The sequence below is a fragment of the Convolutriloba macropyga genome, chromosome 9 (assembly GCF_964194025.1).
Source record: "Convolutriloba macropyga chromosome 9, txConMacr16.3, whole genome shotgun sequence".
In the NCBI taxonomy this organism is placed as follows: domain Eukaryota; kingdom Metazoa; phylum Xenacoelomorpha; order Acoela; family Convolutidae; genus Convolutriloba; species Convolutriloba macropyga.
The window spans coordinates 24,494,318-24,517,090 of NC_134476.1; the positions used below are offsets into that span (position 1 = coordinate 24,494,318).

The following is a 22,773-nucleotide window of genomic DNA, read 5'->3' on the forward strand; positions in this document are numbered from 1 at the left end:
TTGCAAGAAATGCGGTGAAATGTGGTGAATTATTTTTTTCCACCGCATTCACTGCTTTCACCGCATTTCTTACATTATTTTGCCACAAAAGTTGATGCGGTGAATTTTTGTAAGAAATGCGGTGAATTTTGCGGTGAATTTTTGCACGAAATGCGGTGAAATGTGCTGAAATATTTATTTTCACCGCATTCACCGCAATCACCGCATTTCTTTCAAAAATTTACCCAAAAACCTGGACCCGGGAATGGAAGGTACGGGCTGCAACAATTTTGTCGCCATGACTCGGCATAATTCTTGAATTGCTTCAAGATATAATCTTGGAAAGGCGTGAGGCATTCACGAGCGGGGCCGTATGGCTATCTTGCAAGGTCTTGCAAGTAGAACTGTTATCTTTTTGTTAGTGTCTTGCAAAAATGGAGACATTTAAACTCATCCATATAAATGTCTATACAAATTCGGAGTTATGACGCAACATTTGTAAACAGAAACAAGACTTGCTTTATTACCATTCGATTTCGCAATTTGGCATCTGAGAATTGGCTGCATTGACGTGAAAAGACAAATACTTGCCTCCATGAAGTGTTGGGATTCTGTTGTTGTTGTTTCTTGATTGATGTTACTTTATGTGGACAGTGGTTTGTTCGTATACACACGGGGTTGAAACATTGTTCCGCAATTGTTCGGTTTTTCCTATCTACGACAAATAAAACATGATCTGTTTCTCCCTGCATGTTGTGCAGCTTATCCGCGCGGGGGGGGGGGGGGGGGGTTATTATAGTAATTTAATACAATTACTATAACATAAATCAGTAACTGTATTATAGAAAAGCTACTTTGATCAAGAAGTTCCGAAGAAATGTTTCAGAGAAAAAACACAAAAACTGAACAGATTTTCAAAAATGTGTTTTACAATTCATTCCTCAGCTAATTCGAGAGGCTATGTTATCACAAAATAAGCAAATGGGTGGTATGTTACAAAAAGTTTTTTGTTGACCTACATTCATCTTATTAAAGTATTTAAATAGCTTTGGTATTCACTGCACAGGTTGAAATGGTATGCACCACGCCAAAGTTTCAAAGCACCAAAAAAAATAGTTTGAAGAAATATCAATCACTAATTAGATGCTGATACCATTTACTTGAAAACCTCAAAGCGTTCTTAAGATATCTTCTTCATCTTTAGATTGTTGAAAATAACTTTTTGCCTCTTCAAAAATCTTTTGTTGCCGCTTTAGTCAGGAGAAATTGAGACTGCCTAAAATTTAGTTCAGATAACAGACGTTCTTCAAAAAAATTTAAAAAAATTGCTATATTTTACTTTAACGATGACAAAAATGTTCAAAAACGACAGCTTAAACTGCATTGAAAAACTTCAGACTAAGTTGATGCAGTTGAAGTGTTCTGAAGGATAAATGTTTTGCTTGTAACTTAGAATGAGTTCGGTTCTCACAAAAAAGATTGTGAAAAACAAAACTTTTTAAAATGTGTTATATGACTAGATTTAGCTTCGATTACCACAAACTAAGGTTGAAGTTTTTATGCACAAAACCTCATAACCAAAGTTTTTGCGAAAGCAAGAAGAATTTAATCAGCAATTGACACACGCGTTATGAAGCCTTATGCAAAACGTTTAACTGTTTTTTAGTAGTTAATTCTGTATAAAAGAACAAATCTGAACTAACAACAACCTCTAATTTAAATTACCATTTAGCCCCAAAATGATAGAACGACTATGATTAATACGAAAACTACAAAACACTAACACTAAAATATTTTGGAGTTTTCACAATATGTGCTTTTCAAATACTAATCTCCAGTAGAGAAAACTTCCAAGAGAAACTTCAATCCTTGATCTAGGTTGCGACCAGATCGTTAAGCATGTAGGAACTTGGCTATGAGTTGCCATACAATTTAAATAGCCAAGTACAAACCTAAGATATTCACACAAGATGAAAGAATAAGCGGAGAACGGATAGATATTCTCTGATTCTAAAGGATTACCTATTAAGAAAGTTTATTATTTTTAGCACAAAAAATTGTTAAAATAACAAAAGTCTGTCTTCAATTTCACGTTCTTCATTCGTTTGTTTTACTTAAAGGCGCTATATTAAGAAAATAACCAACTAACGTCGGGCATAATGCTATCAGATGACAGACGAGTGGTTGTATTTGGCTGTAGCCACCTGATATTTTGGTAAGCTAGCATTAGAGAGAGGATGAGCTGTGTGAGGAAGTCTAATTTTTAAGAACTGCCCTTCACACCATATAATTGTCTTGTCAAAACAGTTTTGGCGGATTGCAAACTTAGACCAAAAAGTCATAAGGCTGTAACATAGCTACTCAATCGCTTAATTCGCTCCGGTTGTGCCGTTTTATTCCGTTTTTAGGACGAAATATCAAAAGGATCAGACGAAAAGTCGTCAAGTAAAAAATCGCACAAGAAAAACTGCAGAACTAATATAATTGCTTCCAACTTTGTTTCAGAATTTTAAAAAAAGAAGGAAAATTTTGAGTTATTATTACATTTTCAAATTATTATTATTACATTTTTACGTTATTAAAATCCAAAGGAAAATCCTTTAAGGAAAACTTTATTTATTTTTTACGTCTTCACCTATCTGTCACTATTTAGTGGACGCCTCACAAAAAAGCAAATCAGAAAGAAACTGCTCACATTATTCAGCTACGAAGAAATCTACTTTCCCTTAAAGCGTGTGAAAATGTAATGTTTGTTGCTGCTTGGTCCTTAGTTTTTTTTAGTCGTTGACTAGGTTTTGGTTTCCAAAAGAACAGAAGCTTATTTCAATGTTTCAACTCGTTTCGAACCTGATTGAAGTTAAAAAGCAAAACTTACAATTAGATTCAAATGGAAAAATTCGTGCAGTATTAGCACAATATACGGTTCTGCTCTGAGCTAAAATAACTCCTACTTTTCTTTGTGGCTATCAAGTTTTTAATGTTAAGAACAGCCTTTCACATCATTAAATTGTCTTCTATAAACAGTTTATGTGAATAACACACTTAGAGACTAGTAAGATGTAAGGTTTTAATAGATCTGCTTAGCCACTTAATGCGCTCAAGGCTCTACCTGTTCATCCCGTTTTCGAGGACGAAAAAAATAAAAGGGTGAAGCAAAAAATTGCATAAAGAGGACCACAGGGCTGATATGATTGCTACAAACTTTTTTGAGAATAACTAAAAATAGAATTGCGTCCAAAAGCTAGATAACTGCTAATATCAAATCTGTCAATCAGTTACAAATTGAATCTAGAAAACAAAGAAATTAGTCAACACAAAATAGTTATCGTCGTCTAGAGCTAAATTTGTAATCTGTCCTGGTCGGTTACCTGTAGCCAAAAAGTCTTTATTTTAACATCAGAAACGCAGTTATAACAACTTTTGCAAGCAAGGCACCGATCAGAATCAATTTATTCTCTCCACCACAGGTTCGTTACAAATTAAATCTCGCAAAATTCTGGTCTTCTATCAAAATATCAATTTTATATGGCAAGTAACTTATGCATGATGGCCCTTCTAATCCCATGTTCTCGACTACCCTAAAAAAACAAAAAACAAGTTCTTTTCCTTGAAATTAACCATTTTGTTCTCAGAAACTTGCAAGAATTGCCTAAATGTGGTTCAGAAAAAACCTTGCAATTAGCAAGTAATGCCAAATTTTAATTGTATTTTGAACTGTTATTATCGAATCCCGTGTTGGGATTCAATTGTAACTCTGTCCTTGAGGGATCATGTCCAATCTAACGAAACTTTGAAATCTATGGCTCAATCTTGTCCTATCTCGCGTTCTGAGATTTGTTCAGATTCTGGGGTAAAAAAACAAGAGATGACCAAAATGAGTACTCTGAGAGGTAAGAGAATCTGACCAAATTTCTCAATGCGGTGTTAAATTTCTCAATGGAGTTAAACTTTCTACCAATTCTTTATGCAACAAACAATGACGGAGCTTAATATTATCCGATGTTAGAGTTTCAGGAGTTGAATTTCTCTGGAATTGAATTTCTCTGGAACTGAACTTCTCCGGAATTAAACTTCTCTAGAAATTGAATTTCAGGAATTGAAATCTCTGGAACTCTATTCCGGGATCCTACATTACCGTAATAAGTGAAAGTTGACGATAATTTCCTGACATCTGGTAGCAGAAAGGAGTCCTGGTCAGTACAGCCGAAGAGACTGGCTCTCTCGATCAACTCGTTGTGAAGCTTTTCTAACGTTCGTCTGAGTGTTTCACTCGGTTCCGAACTCTTTTCTGCGTCACTCACGTCGGACGTATCTGACAACAATCAACAACATCAAAAATCCACTACAATAACAACTATATATAAAAAAATTAAACTTTTAGGCTGTGATGTTTACAAATAAATACAAAACTTTAAACATCTTGGTAAAGTTCTCCCTAGTCCAAAAGCCGGAACAAAAACGAAAAAAATGGCACAAAATCTTCGCTATGCTCAGTTTCAAACGTAAGAACGCTGCGAAATGTTCTGTTTTGTCGTCATCATTGGTTTTAAACAAATCGTCGGTATATTCGGTAGAAAACATAGAAACACTTGGAATGTTCTGTTTAAACAGTTCTGTTTAAATTGTCGTCTTTTACATACAAAAACGTCCTTGTTCATAAAGTGGCCTAAAGCTATGACAGCGTGCTATTCTCATGAATGTCGAATTATTTATTAAGAGAAAAACGAATATAATATTGCATTTAATTATTAACGTAATTATTTTTGAAAGAGTGTGATAAAATATTGAAATTTCTTTTGCTCGTTGGCAAAAAATAGTTCAGGAATTATGAATTTCTTTATTGAGTTCTAAAATTAAAGATGCAACCCATTTCTTGAACATTGATCGGTATTTAGTTCGTTAAATCAAATTTAGAGAGTTTCGATATAATCTCGCAAAAACAATTGTATCAGTCGTTTTATCATGTGAAAATACAAGTAAATCATGCTCCGGGCCAGACAAAATAAGCTATCAGCTACTGAAGGCGCTACCAAAAAGCATTAAAGCTCTCATATGCGTAATTATTTCCAGCACAATTAACAATTCTTACGTGCCATGCCTTTGTAATGACTCACAAGTAACAATGCTTCCAAAACCTCAAAAAGAAAAGAAGAAAGCAGAAAATTACAGACCAATTAGCCTTACCAATTGTATTGCAAAGGTCTGTGAAACTGTTGTTAAAAATCTCATCCTCGACCACTGCGAAGCAAACAAAGTCTTTGGAGTACAACAAAGTGCATAAAGAGCAAACAGATGCACAACCGATAACCTCCTTGTTTTGACTCAGCATATAAGTGAAGCATACCAGTGGTCAGAAATGGTGGGACTTGTCTGCCTTGATGTCGAAAAAACTTTTGATGCAGTTTGGAGATTAGGTTTCATTGATAAACTGATTAAGATTAGAATACAGACAAAAATCGTCAAATGGGTGAACTCCTTCCTCTCACAAAGAAATGTTAACGTAAAAATTAAGAATACGAGAAGCGACAAGTTCTCACCAACAGCCGGGGTCCCCCAGGGTAGCGTTGTGGCGCCCATATTATTCCTAATTTATCTCTCTAACATTCCAGAAACGGTAGCAGAAATTTCTCATTTTGCAGATGACTTTGCATTGTTTTACAGGTCAAAGTCCAGTCAGTTAAAATAAAGCAAACGCCAAGCCTCACTCAACACTCTCATAAAGTGGTGTGATAAGTTGAAAATCAAAATAAACCCGGCCAAATCAAAGTACAAGCTATTCAAAAACCCTTCGAAAAGACAAACAAGTCTCAGTTTAAACATCAACGGAAAACAAATTGAGGAAGTGAAAACCATAAAAATCTTAGGAATAACCATGACGCCACAACTAAACAGGAATGATTATTGTAAGGACATCACAAGCAGAGCAAATCTTCCAACTGCAGCGTCTAAGCAACCTCAATGTTGAGCAGGAGAGTTTACTTCTGCTGTACAAGTCCTGGATCCGGCCCCCATTTCTATATGCAAACGCTTGCTGGCTAAATCAATCGCAAACGGTCATATCAATCATGCAGAAAGCGCAAAACAGAGCACTGAGAATATGTTTAAGGAAACCTCGATGGTACAGCGTGCAAAAGTTACATGAAGAATCGAACTCACCTACTATAAGAAACATTCAGATAAGGTTGGCAAAAGAATACATCAAGCGCGCACAAAAGAACAAAATTGAAGCAATTTTACGGCTTATAGAAAAGAAAAGGCAATGTCCAAAGAACAACTGCAAAAGCACATTAGAGTTTCTGATTGATTAGGCTTACTGACATTACAACCGTTTCTTCCTATTTACTGATTTAAAAATCAGTGATCACCGACTAAGACCAAAAGGATCCTTCGAGTCAAAGTCAGTATCTAATCTAGGGTCAGGAGGCTTTTTCGATCCTTTTGAATCAGAATCAGAAGTTGCCTGCCGTTTCCTAGGCTTTGAAATGCGCATCTGTCGCTTCCAAGCTCTATAAGCCTCTGACAGTCCATCCGGTAACAGCCCTTCAAACAGAGGAAGCTTCTCTCGGGCAATCTTCCGGGGATCCCTGGCTCCGTCATCGAAGCTTTCGAGAGGAATCACCCGAACCATGCCGTGAGGAAACTTCTTCTCTGGAGGAGGACTCTCGGGATTATTGCGTACAGACATTTTGTTAATCCCCTCAAGCCTGAATGCTCAACATTTGTAAAAAATACGATACAATTCGAAGCCGGCAAACTTTGGAACAATGATTCTAAAGTATCTCAATTATGTATAACGAATTCAATTCAAAAATCGAGAGAAACTCATCAGCCACGAAAACTGAATAAAGAAAATTCTCAAGCAGAGACGTGTGTATATTGGCGCAACACATAAGTATACTAAATGAAAAACACAGCGGGAGTTCGATCCCCCAACGCGCCGCAGCTGTCTCGAGCAAACAAACAAAGCTGCTTAATTCTCAGCCCTTCATCTAGTTTTAGTTTGATTCAATCTCTCTTTTTTTCTTTCCTCACTTAATTATTCTTTCTTTCTTCCCTATCCCTGACAAAGCTTGCCTTTATGCCCAACAATGTTTAATAACAACTGCAAACACGGCTAGCCAGAAGTAATCAACGACAAGTAATTGCAATCAGGAAAAGCCAGTAAAAACCCTCCACGGTGTTTATAATGGCTTCGTACCACAGTAACAGTGCACAGTTTAGAACCAATGTCCCAAATTCAAACTCAAACTCAAAAACTCTTCAAGCTGCTGCTGTAATAAACTTGATTGTTGATGGTTGTACATGAATTTCCTTTGCGTATCAGTCGTTTTATCATGGTTAATTATGCTTCGAAATTTAACATATAGACAGTTTGCTGCGTTTCAAACCAAAAATTCCAATGATAATCTACAATTCAGCCTAACCCTACAAAAGATTTTCTACACAAAAAAGTCAAAACGTTTGATAATCGAGCATAACGACACAACTGAAAACTAAAGGAAAGCTCACTGCAAATGTTCCGCGAGTTTCTCCATCAAGATTTAATCAGGCATTTAACTAATTAGTAAAAAAAGCTGAAGTTAGAACGAGCTTATTAGGTCATCTCAAGTTTTCTACAGAAAATCAAATTTTTTGTGTCGGGTCAAACTTCGCTCCACAGATTATCACTTAAATGTGGATATATTAAAAATTTCAGCAAATATTTCGGCACCAAACCTTTCTCATTTAAAGATAGGCCATAGCAGTTAAATACAAGAGGGTTGGAATCGGCACTGCTTCTCACATGAACGGTTCCAACATACAAGGAAACATTTATCCATAACAGTGATTAGCTAGTAATGGCTAGTATTTGGGCGCTATTCCTTTTATGACCTTATTGTTTTTAGAGTAATCCTTTGAGTGAAGACAAGTAAAAATATGAAGACATTAGTCATTTTATAGATATTACGCAGCAAGAGAAAGGGAGAAAAAAAATGAGAAAGTGTTCTTTGCACAGAGACAAGAAATTACGGGCATCTGTCTGTAATAAAATTTTGAGTGAAATTACTCGATTTGTTACGTTAATATAAAGAGCGTGTGAAAAACATTTTCAAAACTCGCGGCCGAAATGGCGGTGCCCTATATGGAAAATCCAGTCAGTAGTTTTCTCTTTTTTGAACTGGAAGTTGAAAACTGAAAATTGCTTTCCACCGCAAAATATGTTTGACGGTTCCGCAAAGAACGCAAAGAATTGGGCGGCAGAATAATTGCAGTATAATCCCTTATTATAGTGATCTGAAAACATCAAATTAGCTGTCACGGATTGGCAACAATAATCGTTACGATGCTTTGGTATTACATCACACAACTCATTTGAGAAATTACCAGAGGTTCATTGCCGCTCAGAGCCAACCGTTGCCTTAAAAAATCACGTCTTTTCTTTCCTTGGTGAATTGGAAAATATTATACAATAAAAACACTATGTAATATATCAATTGCAACGGCTAACATTTTTTATTACATAACCTAATGCATAACCTGCTTACTTTAACTTAGGATTAAATTAGGTTCACCAGGAACAACACTCAAAGCAGGCGTCTACTTCTATACTATTCGCATTATGACATCAAGTTCCAGAGACGTCAGCAATTGAATATTAATCACTGATTCTGGTTCTAGGAATAAGATCACAAATGGGCGCAGAGTCGAATGAGAAAAAAAATTGGAGCCGAATTCCTTAATGTGGTTGCCCAAATAATTTGATTGGTTTAAATTAAAGTACAACAAACATAAGAAATAGAAATGGAGAAAAATTAGTTGTCGTCAGTTTATTAGCTATGGTTTGCGGTCGTGTTGCGCTTTACTCGGCCTCTACGTGGACGCAACCCCCTTTGAAGGGTGGTTGGGAGGTTGTGACCATGGACAGATTTTAACATCAAACAATCTGAGCACGGGAAATATTTGGCTTTAAATCTCACTTTAAAGCATTCTGCTGTGCTCCCGTTCGGCTCCACTAGCGATCCCCGCAGAATTTATTTGCGTAAGCTTTTCTCAATAAAATTCTACAAAGTAGCGGACTAAGGATGCAGCAATGACGCTCGTAAAAATGGAGAACGTGCCAAAATGCAGACTCTTCTCATTCCCAATGAGAAATTAGGAATATATATATATATATATATATATATATATATATATATATATATATATATATATATATATATATATATATATATATAGATCTTGTTTCTGATTGCTCAGTGATGAATAGCTCACTTGCTAAATTTTTCACGTACTGGGACACTATCTGCAAATTACTTCAAAAATGCTTAACCGCATCCACACGAAAAGAAGAAAGAAGTATTCTGTGTGCGTAATAACCACTCGTTCATTTAAAATGTTTTTATATCAAGTCCCACGGGTTAAGAAGGCCTAGCCGTTGCCTGCGTGCCATGGCTAAAACTAATAGTTTTTCTTACAAAACATTAGACCATTTTCAGTGACGGCTAAATGAGCACATAAAAATACAATGCTGACAAATTCTCAGCCAATGAGATTGGTTTAACAGTCTATATTTTGACACGTCTGCCATTTGACACGGCATCTGCAGCTCTCTCTCTCTCTCTCAGTGTGTTACCCAATTTACAAATCCAGATTTGCCATTTGCTGTAAAAATTATCTCTAACAATTCCCGCCTAATAATTGACGAAACATGTCAGCATACATAATCTGCAGTGTGTGCTTTCCACTCAAGCGGCCATATTGGCTGACAAAGCGTTCAGTCGACAACAGAAAAAAATTGGAATTTTAGGCAACAACTAACATAAAATGCGCTAGTAGTATAATTCTAAAACTCTGATTAGCCTATTTCAAACGTTATCTATTGAGCGGGCAAATATAGGTCACAGTTTACCCATTTATCTTCAACTAGCGTAACATGGTCTATCCGTGGTTGCACCCAATCATTTGCGTTTTACAGCCAGTGGTAGCGGGTGGGTGAAAAAATGAAGAGACCAAGTGAAACGCCACCAACCAAACAAGATAACGGTCCCCCAAACTACTGATTTATCGAACAAAAAGATTTTGACCTATAATGGAAAAACTTAGCTTAATTTCTCATTTTTTCTTGTCGACTAAACGCCCTCTCGGCTAATTTTCCAGCACTAATTTTCCCACGTATTAGGTTTGGAGTAAGAATTATAAAAAAGTTTAAGCAAAATTAACTATTGCAATTGAGAGTGGTTTCGTGGTAAAATAGAAATTGAAAATGATTTTTTAACTCCAGTTTTTAGTTCGCATACTGCGCATTACTACCCTAAATTTCAAAAGAAACAATCAGGCGGCAAAACAATTCGGGGTGTTCATCAAAGATAATTTTTTCTTATTAATCAGAAGCCCAAGTCAGAAGAATACTGGTCATAAAGGGCCAGAATCTGAAATATGATTATAGAACCTTTATTGTCAATTCTCAAAAACATTCCGAAATTGCTGGTTACTACAGTTTTTGATAAAAACTGGTCATTTTCTTGGCCAGTTAAATTAGAAATGTTAACATGAAAAGCTGAAAAAAAGAAAGCAATTCTTTTCATTTAAAAAAATTAATCAAGTTCAAATAATTTGGCTCTAATTTTCAATTTTTAGTCAACTGCCTGTTACTCCAAATTTTTACGTGCCTTCAACTCAAACAATGAATAGTTTAAAAAGAATTAAATTTTTGTTTTTGCTACAATATTTTGGTTAAAAATCAATAATTTTCACCATATATGTGAGAGTTCAGACCTTGATTTTTTTGATAGTATCTGTTTAAATACGAATCAAATTAACGTGGTCTCATGTGTGCAGAAATGAAGTACACAAATTTTGAAATGAAAGACTGAAAATGTAAAAAAATTAACCTCTCACGCTTTCTCCTGACAAATTGAGGATATTGACATCAGAAAAATTTCGCTTCGGAGCAGCTGAAGTTGCCGATTGACAAGTTGGACCAAAGTTAGTTGCAAGGCTGCTGGTACCTTTTTCATAATTCACTTTGCTCAGCTCCTCATCATTAAAGTCAGGGCTGATGGACAATCGAAAGCTAAAATCAGTTTTTAAGGATCTTGATCCGTGCTATTTAATTCCTACTGCAAAGGTACTGGGATAGTTTTGAGAATTTCACGTATCAGCGACAAAACTACTTCTAAATTGAGGGAAAAAACTTACGAACAGTTAATATTGCAGTGATGCTTTTAAGAACACACTCATCACATGCGATGCGTTAGTCGCATTATGAAAAAATGATCCTCTGATAATAACTTATAGTGAATTTGACTCAACAAAACTATATTAAAACAAGTAAGGCAATATATGAAAAAACAAGAGAAAATCTGATTTTTTTTTTTACAAAACAACAATCAATTGGACTGCTGCGTCAGGACTATGGCGATGTTGTCAACCGACAAAAAGCATTTTGCTTTCTTTTGGACTGAATTTGACCCAACCCGATCCCAACCCTCTTCAACTTTGAGAAGAGGATTCAACTTCTCAATGAACACTTCGGCTGACTTTTATGGCAACGAAATGACTCGCAAAAAAACAGTTCCGTGTGGTTCCTTAAACAATCACAAAAAATTCTTTTTTTTGCATTATCAACTCGTTCTAGATGTGAATGAAATTGTAAAATCATGTTCAACACTTTCATTCTGAACTTTTTGAGTGGTTTTCAGTTCTCTTCTTTTTGACTCGAAGAGTAGTCTGAACTGGTTTTGGTTGTCGTACTACTTGATGGTCGCGTTCGAGGTTCACACGCAGTGCTTGTCCCCGACGGTCGCCTTTTTCAGTAGTCCGTCTATTTCTGTCCAGTTTTGTGGTTCTCGTTTATACAGGAACCTAAACGTTTGGCTTCGGAATCGATGGTATAAGTGTTTTTTACGTTTCAAAAGTATCTCAGCTGAGTTTTCTGATGGAAATTATGCACTTGCTGTTGAAGTTTCTCTTCTAATGGTTTTCCGATCTGCACATTGTGTCTTCTGTTAACCTGTTAGCAGAATTAAATAATTGAGTCGATTGGCGAGGTTACTGTTTCGAATAATTGCAATAAGAGGACCAGATTCATAGATTTTGATGTAATTGCGGTTAATTTTGTTTTAGTCCCTGGTGAAAGAAATTCATTGAAACTATTTAAATGCTGCTTCAAAAGGTTTTTGGGGTCGAATTTGCAGGCATTAGAAGTTCTGATTGACTGTTCTCTAAATGTACCATTCAACTCTTCTCTTATACAAGCACGCATTGATTCCGGAGGGTAAACCCTTTGTTGCGTCTATCCACTGCTTTCTTTGTCGTATTGTTTCTTGGAAATATTGTTCAAAAACTCGGCTCATTTAATGCACAGGATTTAACAAACTTCGTACATTGTTTTAGAGACACATCAGATTTATTATAGATAACAGATTTTTTGTTAAACTTTTTTGGTAAGGAACAAGGTTCTAGGGCTAATGCTTTTACTTGAATGTTTATCGAGCTGCATTTCTTTGTAAAATTGGTCTTTCTATTTTCCAAAGGTTTATTAAAAAAGGGTTTTACCAGGGTAAAAATTGATTTCAGAGGGTTTGAAATACCAAACGATTACACTTTGAGAAGAATTAAAAGGAATCACTTGACAGGTTTAGTGACCTTTTGATGTTCTTTCGAGTTTTGTTTTGTTGCTTGTAAATTTATAAATGCATGCAATGAAATAAATTTGAGAACTAATTTATTATTATTGTCAATTTCGCCCTATTTATCCATCTCTTTGTCTCTCCTGTTGTCAATATCGTTTCAAGCTTCGTTACGTAGATGTTGTGTAAGCTTCATCGTCCCAAGATCCAAACAAAGTTATTTAATCAGTTTCCAACTGTGTACTTGATGGTCCAAAATGGTCACTGGGTTCTTAAGTTGCTATTTCGGTAGTTTTCCAGAATGCTAGAAGAACGCTGATATTCTTATTGATCATCTCTTGCATATGCCCGAATTAAGAAGCTCGATTTTAAAGTCCTCCTTAAATGGGTCGCTTTGTGTGTTAAACCAATTTTTCGTATAATTTAAACTACATGATGTTTTCATTCTGCATCATGAATTTGAAAATACTGACAACCCGATTGTCGTTTACATGGGCTTCAATGACAATATTATTGGTATTGTCACAAAGTTTGATCAAGTGGTAAATTTTTAGGCTTTTTTGTCTTGTCTAGACTTATGGTGTACGATACAGTAAAATTAAAAGACCCATAAATCCACTGATTGATATTAACTGAATCTATTAAATTGTATTACGAAAAAAATCCGCAATCTTCTAGTTTGGTAAAAAAATCTAACTGTACTTCTTTACTTGGTTCTTGGTATTTTAGAAGTAAGCTGAAATAAGATTTGGAATTATGTTGTTCATGTTCTTACAAATTGAAGTGCTTGTTGTGCACTCAGTAGGTCACACTTTGGCGATTAGGTCAGCGTTAATGTAGGGTCAACACTCCTTGGAGGACCTGTCGGTCATACTCAGTTCGCGAGTGGGCTAAATTAAGGGACTCGATCATCGCCAAGTTTAGTACGTGTTGGATGCGCTACTTTATTGTCAATGCGAAGACACCCGTTCCACACGAGCAGGTCTTTCTAGGAACAATGAACAGATTTGTGGAGGGCTTGGAATCTTCATTCGTCTATTGCGATGACACAAAAACGTATTTATTCCAAAAAATCGTTTTTGGGGTTAAACCGTCGAGCAAGTATTTGTTAACAAGTAAATCGACTAAAACAGTTTCCAGTGCGTATTTGAATGTCAAGGTTCCATCAATTTATTTCCTGTACTCTTTAGATTCTTGGGCTCCGAGCAATATAATACAATTTATGTACAACCAGAGGTGAAAGAAGCTATATACACAGTTATATACACAGTAAGAGAAGTTTTAGTTTAAAAAAACTGAGTTTGAGAAGTTCCGATTAAGATTTAAAGTTCTATATAACTGTAGTAGAAGACTTCCTCTGCCTCGGATGCACTCAGCCATTTCAAGTACCATGGAGGACTTCTGCTGGCTGAACTTGACGTATACAAACGCTATTGGATCGTTTTCTTGGCTAGCCTCGTGGAAAATGTTTAAAATGAGTGTGATAGTTTCTTCAGGTAAGTATGATTAATTACAACACAAAAAATAAATTAAAATTGAATGGGAAAGCTTTAAATGCTCGATGGGCGTGGGTGGGATTCGAACCCACGCGTCTTGATGTTCTGTTTCTTCGAGGTGATAGTTCACTGCACTAAGTTGACTTAATTTTCTGCAAGATTTTCGTTTCAAAGCTTTGTTCTTTCAATGTTTAAGTCGTTTCAAGTTTAAAACGGAGATCGACAAACTGACTTGAACGGTTTCGAACCGAAGCTCCCAGTTGTGCTGTTTTTTTAGCGGTCCGCGCTAAGTGTCATGTATGATGTTAAAAAAATTCAGCTTTCATTCAAATATGTTGCTGTCCGCTCGATTCAATTATAGATAGGGCTTAGATTGGTGTCCCTGATTTCAAATAGTCCTGCTTCGTTGTCGAGAAAGAAAAGATTGAGGAGGAAAAAAAAGATCGATTATGATTAATGAAGAGTGGGAGAAACAGCATAAACAAAAGCGTTGTTTCTGACTGGAAAAACGCATTAACATAAAAGTGACAGAATTAAGAAATTGATCAATAAAAGTGCTACGCTAACCTAAACCATAAAACCACTGAAACCAAACCACGCGCAGCACAAGAGTTAATGTTTTTGTTTAATCTCAAAGACGTTTTCCTTTTAAATCAGTGGAGTGTTGAGTGAAAAAGTAAAATAGTTTTCAATAAAGTAGAAATGAGAGGCTTCGAAAGAAGGCGTAAGTGTTGGTCAGTAACTAAGCATAGAGATATTGATGACAGCTGTGATCTGTTCAGCCCCGAATTGACTAGGCGAGCGGCTGGCCAAACAGATGAAGACAATTGAATGAGATGGTCAGAGAATGGCAAAGACTGAGTTGTATTTGGCCCCGAATTGACTAAGCGAGCGGCTGGCCGAATACATTTAACACGTCTGATGGTTCTGTTGTTTTTCATATTGTTAATATAGCGGGAAAAAATTAGTTATAATAAGGAAAGTTGGAGGCAACTGAGCTGGATTCGAACCCGGGTCGGAAAAAAGAAATGTTCATTCTTTCGTTGATAATCCACGCGCTGTTGGTAACTGCGCCACTTTCCTCTTTTTCAAGACGTTAAAATTTTGATGCAGTTTATTGGATGGAGGAAACGCCTCAATAAAATAAATGTAAAGTTGCTGGAGTTGGACTCGAACCGTAGTAGTGTTTACATCATTAATCCTTTTTTGTGCTCTTCGCAACTGTGCCACTCGACAGCTACTTTTGGTTATCCGACTGCCAGTTTTTCATTTGCACTATCTGTAGATTTGTTTTCCTGTTTATTGTTGTATTTTTCCCCTGTTTCCTTAGTTTTCCTCTCTTAGTTTTTATTTTTCTTTAGTCATTGATCCCATTTCTGTTGTTTGAAAGATGAAGATCTTTTATATTGAATTTCCCAGATTAAACTGGGATTGATCCTCCTTTTGTTTAGTCGGTCACTATTCTGAGCAGTCATCTTAGCCACTAGTCTATTGCGTATGCGGCTGTGAAATTTAGTAATTTAGATGATCAAGAGTGCTTTTGCAAGAGTTGAGCGGGCACTGTCGTTTCTTATATATCAGCTCTGATACAGACAGTATGTTGTTTTTGATTGCCCTTTGAATATACCGGTTGGCCAGTTCAATCTGCATTTCTCTGACTGGCTTCATGTTTGCCTCTTCGTGGAGGTTTTGAGTCTGATACCATCTTGGTTTTCGAAGGCAAATTCGTAGGGCTCGGTTTTGAACGTTTTGTATTTTATTGATAAGGTTATGCGATTGATCCAGCCAGCAAGCATTTGAGTACAGAAAGAGTGGTCTGATCCAAGATTTGTAAACCAAAATTAGGCTTTCTTCGTTAACGTTTAGGTTACTAAGCTTCCAGAGTTGAAATAGCCTGCTGTTCGCTCTTCGTATTAAATCTTTGCAATGTTCATTTCATTTGAGGTTTGGAGTAAGAATGATACCCAAGAATTTTATCGATTGTGTCTTCTGAATGGTAATTCCTTTAATGTTGGGCTCTAGAGAAGATTCTTTCTTTGAGGGGTTTTTAAAGATCAGGTAATGAGTTTTATTTGAGTTAATTTTGATTTTCAATGAGTCGCACCAATTAATTAGACTATTCAGTGATGATTGGAGATGTTTTTCGATTAATTTCGGGGATCGTGACCTATAGTAGAGGGCAAAGTCGTCAGCGAACTGTGAGATCTGGGTTTTTATTTGCGGCAAACCACTGACGTAAATGAGAAAGAGAATGGGAGCAATTACGCTCCCTTGAGGTACTCCAGCTGTCGGGCTGAAACTATCACTGACAGTGGAGTTTATCTTCACAAAGACATTCCTTTGCGACAAGAATGAATTTATCCATCTTATGACCGAATTCTTTAGCCCTATCGAGTTTAATTTGTGCACGAGTCCTAGGCGCCATACAGCATCGAACGCTTTTTCGACATCCAAGCAAACGAAACCAACCATTTCGGACCACTGAAAGGCTTCACTGACGTGCTGAGTGAGTTTAATGAGGTTGTCTGTTGTGCAGCGGTGTTTCTTGTAAGCACTCTGAGTCTCGCCGAATATATTTTGGCTTTCACAATATTCCATAACAATATTTTTTACAACAGTTTCACATATTTTGGCTATGCAGTTTGTAAGACTAATGGGTCGGTAGTTTTCAGCCTTCGATCGGTCTTTGTCTTGTTTTGGTATCATTTTTATCTGGGATTCTTTCCAGTTAAATGGAACAAAGGAGTTGTTTATGGAGCTAGATATGAGGAGACAGGCAAGGGCTTTAACATTCTTTGGTAATTCTTCAAGGATTTTGTAGCAGATTTTGTCCGGCCCAGGGCATGTTTTTCTCGTCTCTTTCAAGATTTCATCAAATTCTTTTGTGGTAACCACAATGCCCAGTTGTTCAGTATGTTCATTTGTATTTATTATTGCTTCTGTTTCATTTTCAATATTGTCGCAGAGTTCAGAAATTATTGATGAGTCCGTTTCGTGATTTTTCATTGTGTCCTTTAGCAGCTGTTTAAACATTTCACTTTTCTCATTGTCGGTTACCGCCACACTATCTTTATAGAATAAATTTGGGTATTCTGCTGTTTTTTGTTTGGGCTCGTTTTTATTAGTTAGCTCTTTTATTGCTTTCCAGAAGCCTTTGCTACCCTTATCACATGCACTTTCCAAGACCTTTGCTCTTTTTCTGTCTTCTGATCGCATCATTGATCGTTTAATTTCTTTCTGTAGGTAATTTATCTCCGTTCTTAAAGAGGTATAGTGATCGCCAACTGCTATTTTGAGCTCTCTTCGCCTTTTTCTCCTCATTTTAATCAGTTTTTGCGTCTCAACACTGTAGGGGAGCTCTTTCTTTTTAATGAAGGAGTCTTCCAGAGATTTGTGTATTAACTCAATTAAACTGGTGCTAAATTTATTTAATTCATTCTTTTTTGGATACTGCACAGGCCAGAGATTTGATAATCTGTGTAATTTTCTTGCATGTTCTCTAAACTTTCTGTAGTTGATTTTTGATTTTAGTTGAAAAACTTCACCTTTTCTCAGGTTCAGGGTCGTAATTGTAACTTTGTGATCGCTGCCTAAATCTTCTGATACTTGAAAGATGGTAAAATGCGCAAAAAGTGAATTATCGCAAAAGTGCAGATCTAACATATTTTTGCATTTTTCATCAAACGTTTGATAGCTGTGATAACCGTTGTTCAGCAGTTTAAAAGTGCCCTCGTCAATAATATATAGGAGTTTTTCCCCATTTTCAGAATCGTAGGAGCAGTTTAGTTCATGGTGGGGAGCATTGAAGTCGCCACATATGAAGACATTTTTCAACTTTCCTGAAAATATTTTATCGGTCGAGAGTAGCTTTCCAGGGGAATTGTAAACAGTTATTATCCAAAAATTATCGAAAGAGGGCAACTTAAGGCAAATTTTAAGTATTTCTAGTGTTCTTCCATTGCTATCAGTTTCTTTTTCTACTGGTTCTATTCTTTTGATAACAATGCTGTTCTTCACTAAGATAGCAGAGCCATGATGACCGTTGTTGAAGGTTTCCGATGCAACAATGTAGTTGTTGAGGGAGGTTGTTTTTTTCCAGTTCTTAACTTCATTTACACAAATTACATCTATTTCTTCTTCTGTTGAAAACAAAATCAGATCACTTATTTTGTTGTTTAGTCCGCGACAGTTCCATTGCAAAATCTTGAGCTTATCCATTTTGCGAAAAGTTTTGGCTGTTGGGTAAATTGTTTGTTTGAATTGAAATAACAGGAGTTGTATTTGCGCTTTTTATGCTGTCATGTATTCTCTGGCCATCAATTTTTTCATTGAAGATACGTGAGGCGCTGTTAGAGACAATATTTATTATGTCACTGTAGGACATAGTGTTAAGAACTGTTCGTATCTTGCTCAGGACTTCAGCTACTAGAACAGCAATTTTTTCAGTTGATGGCGTTAGGTCAGTCTTTGCTTGAGAGCTCTGTTTATTAGTTACGGCTGAGAATTTGTTCTCATTTATCTTTTTTGAGGCCTCTGCTAACTTATGCTGATATGCTGGACAGCCTCGATAAAGTGTAGCATGAGCACCACCACAGTTTGAGCATTTGGCATTTTCTTTTGCAACATTGCATTCTTTTACACTATGATCTTGCGAGCAGCGAAGACATCGAATTGCATTAGTGCAATCCCTTGCTGAGTGGCCAAATTTCTGGCATTTGAAACATTGCATAACATGTGGTGGTTCGCGGCTTGCTTCACATCGGTATAGCTGCCAGCCTATTTTGACGCCATGTTTTTGAGCTGCGTTGACTTGATTGTTGGATTCCGTGATCACGCGTATTAATTTTGTTGGCTGGCCCGTTGCTCGACTTGTTATTCGTGAAACTTTGGTGACGTTCATTGCGTTGTTATTTAAAAGTTCTTCCTTTACCTCATCTTCAGTAATGCTGTGGTGAACATTTACAATGACGAAACTTGGTTTAGTTTTAGGCTTGGGAAGTGTATTCCTGGCGTTCACTTTGGCATTTGGAAAGGCCTGATTTAGGTTTAGTGACAGCATCAAGCATTCTCTTGAAGTGAGGTCCTCTGGCTGAATAAAGAAGTCGGTATTGTTCCTCAGTTCTCTTATTTGCTTGATCTTGGCGGCTGGAAACTTCGACCTGATTGCTTTTGCAAACTGAATTTGTGATGGTCTTGGGTCAATTGAAACAATCATTGGTCTTACGTTAATGATGGGAGTTGGCACTTTTCTGAAGCGTTTTCTTTTATTCCTTACTTCAGTAAAATCGCTTTCGTCTTGCGTTGATTCTTCTGCCGTCATTCTGGCTTCAGATAAAAGCCTTTCAATTTGGCTCATTTTAAAACTCAGCCTCAGAAGAGGCTCTGACTTCTCGAAAAATTTTCTAATAAGACTTTGAAGATGAGGGATAAAACTGAGCAAAAAGTAAAGACTTTTGAGCTTAAGACTTTTGAAGGTGAGAATAAAACTGGAAGAAAAGTAAAAGAAAAGTCGGGATTAAGAAGAAAAGTCAGGATTTTAAATCTTAAGCAAGTTACAAAGCTAAAGCTAAGGAGGAAAGGGATTTAAAGGAAATTTTGAAAAGTAAAATTAGGAGAAAAAGGTAAAAGAAAAAGCCAGGACTTTAGATTCTTGGGCTCCGAATAAGATTCTATCGCTTTTTGTGGGCTTGATATACCCGAAATTTGGAGGAATTATAAAAGTAATTAATCATCTACAAGTAAAGTGTTTATACAGTGATTGTTAGTAAGGGGAGGCAAGTAATTGATCAATGAGTTTGAATTAATTGAACTAAAGCACAATAGAATTGAATGAGAGCAAATCGTAAAAGGAGTGTTTGAATTGGTGTTTGGGGCAAAATGACAAAATACCCAATGTCAAAATACCCTGTGCCAAAATACCCAATGCCATTATACCCAATTTATTCCCTTTGATCTTTTCGTTCAATAATTCGATTACCAATTACAAATTAGCACTCGAAATTGCAAGCATATTTTCTCGCAATTAAGTTGGTAGTTTAATCCCATGTTCGGTTGTGATAGTTTCATATCAACTCCCACGGGCCGCTGAGGCATGGCCAAATGCACTAACTAAATATTATGCTAAATAATCGTTCTGATAGTTTAAACGTTAGAATAAAATATTGGGTATATTTTGGGTACTGTGTCACATTGGGTATTTTTTCCTGACACCGGTGTTTGGTATTGGCATGTTTTTTGGCTTGTTAATTCATTCCGAACAGCATCGATGCATCATTTTCCAAGTTCCAACATGTGTCGTGTTTAGTTCCTATTTGATAAAACCGCGTAATGGTAGGTTGACCTATAATTTTAACGCGCTGTTCATGTGACCGAGTTTGATAATTCAGGTAGTCTGGCAGCTACAACACTCATTATATTAAGACACCCGATTTGCAAGTCCTGTTGGATATTTTGAAATGTAGTCAACAAAACCAATGTCGGATCCGTAAAAAGAACAAACAGCCAAAAAAGCTTTATAATCTCAGTAAAATTAAAACACGCAATATTAATAGACGAACAGACAAAAAAACCTACGCAACAAAATTCAAAAATGTTTGTATTATATCATAGAACTAAGCTACTAATTCTTGACTAACTGCCAAAGTTTTTTCTTAAAAAATCAAACAAATCGTACAATATAAAAAATACTGGTGATCCAGCAAATGTCAGTCTGATTGATTTTGCTTTAAAAAACTCAATTTTTTTAAATTCTTTTTTCAAAAATAGAGGATAAACATGCAAAACACTCTTTTCTCTCAAATGAAATCTTTACTTTTTGTTTACCTTGTATCTTACAGAAAAAAATCAAAACGCCGTTTGCCTTAAAATTAATAACCATTTTTATTTGATTTCTGATTTTCGAATACTGTATATTGTCCAAACAATCTTGATTCTATTCTCTACTAGCAACTGAGGACTTTGTTTTGATTCGAAAACTAAACAATTAATGGATCACTGGAAATCAGGAAAAACAAATTAATAGATACCTATTTTTCAAATACTAAAAATATTGAGCTTTGACTTACTCTAATTTTCAAATTCTCTGCCTTTCCAAAATAATCTTCAATTCCTCTAGTTTACTAATTGAAGCGTTTAGATTTATTGATAATGAAAAATTTCTTGGATGAAACTTGAAACTATTGTAACAATTTTGCAGCAAAAAATTAAGATAAGATATTGGTTAATTTTTTCTCATGTTTTTTTTCCTATAAAATTTTTCAGTTTGTTCGACAAAGACTTAAATTGAACTCAAAGTTTTAGTTTTTAAAAATATAATTGAGATAACTTAGAAGTAAACTTTCCTTTTGAAAGACAATATGGAGTTATCCTCCAACATTATATTCATTTAGTTAGCTGAAAAGTGCGAAATTTGTTCGAATTTTTAGTTTTCTAACAAAATTAGATTTGGTAGTGTTAATACATCAAAAAACTATTCCAATTTATGGTCCTTACATCAAGTTTGCATTTTTTTCTGAATTCAAAATTTTCTCACTGAATTGCGAAGTTATCATTACAGAGTTTTTTTTCGTTTAATTTAAGTTTATTTCCTTTCAATAGCTGTTTTGATTTAGAGAAAAAGTTTTTTCCATAGTTTTAAAAATGGTTCTTTCATTTTTTCTTCGTTGGTCTGATTTTTCTCAGTTTAAAAATTATTCTTTATTTGAAACTTGAAATTCGCAATTCGCCAGATTACGCAGTCGGAGACTGTGCGAGCGGATAAGTTTCCTTTTCCTTTGACCTTTTTAGGACTTTTTTGTCTAATTTTCAAATTCTCTGTGTTTTCAAAATAATATTTAATTCTCCTAGTTTAATAATTGAAGCGTTTAGAACTTTGAAAATGAAAAACTTCTTGGATGAAACTTGAAAGTATTGTAACACTTTTGCAGCAAAAAGTGAAGATTAGGTATTGGGCAATTTTCTCTTGTTTTTTCCTCTATTTTTTTTCAGTATGTTCTACAAAAAATGTAATTTTAGCTTTAAAAAATATAAATGAGAAAACTAAGAAATAAACTTTCCTTTTGAAAGACAATATGGAGTTATCCTCCAACATTATATTCCTTTATTTAGCTGAAAAGTGCAATTTTTGTTCGAATTTTCAGTTTTCTTACAAAATTAGCTTTGGTAGTGTTTATACGTATAAAGATTATTCCAATTTATGGTCCCTGAATCAAGTTTCCCACTTTTTCTGAATTCAAAATTTTCTCACTGAATCACGAAATTCTCATTACAGAATCTTTTTTTTCCTTTAATTTAAGTTTATTTTCTTTCAATAGCTGTTTTGATTAAGCGACGAGGTTTTTTCCATAATTTTAAAACTGATTCCTTTACTTTGCCTTCGTTGGTCTGATTTTTCTCAGTTTAAAAATTATTCTTTGTTTGAAACTTGAAATTCGCAATTCGCAAGATTACGCAGTCAGAGACTGTGCGAGCGAATAAATCTCTTTTTTCTTTGACCCTTTCAGGACTTCTTTTGTCTATTTTTCAGGTTCTCTGTGTTTTCAAAATAATCTTCAATTCTAGTTTACTAATTGAAGCGTTTAGATTTATTGAAAATGAAAAACTTCTTGGATGAAACTTGAAGCTATTGCAACACTTTTTCAACAAAAAAATGAAGATAAGATATTGGTCAATTTTTCTCTTGTTTTTTC

The 22,773-nt window shown here is 35.5% G+C and overlaps 1 protein-coding gene across 1 annotated transcript in view; it reads right to left on the minus strand.

Annotated features, from left to right (window-relative positions):
- Positions 1-22,773, minus strand: part of LOC142346160 (uncharacterized) — a 439,331-nt gene that overhangs the window by 51,104 nt on the left and 365,454 nt on the right. The window contains exons 33-35 of the mRNA XM_075398669.1: positions 10,851-11,032; positions 4,115-4,291; positions 571-694 (exon numbers count right to left, since the gene is read on the minus strand). Of these exons, the coding sequence (XP_075254784.1) occupies positions 571-694; positions 4,115-4,291; positions 10,851-11,032 (483 nt within the window). The remainder of the gene's footprint in view (positions 1-570; positions 695-4,114; positions 4,292-10,850; positions 11,033-22,773) is intronic.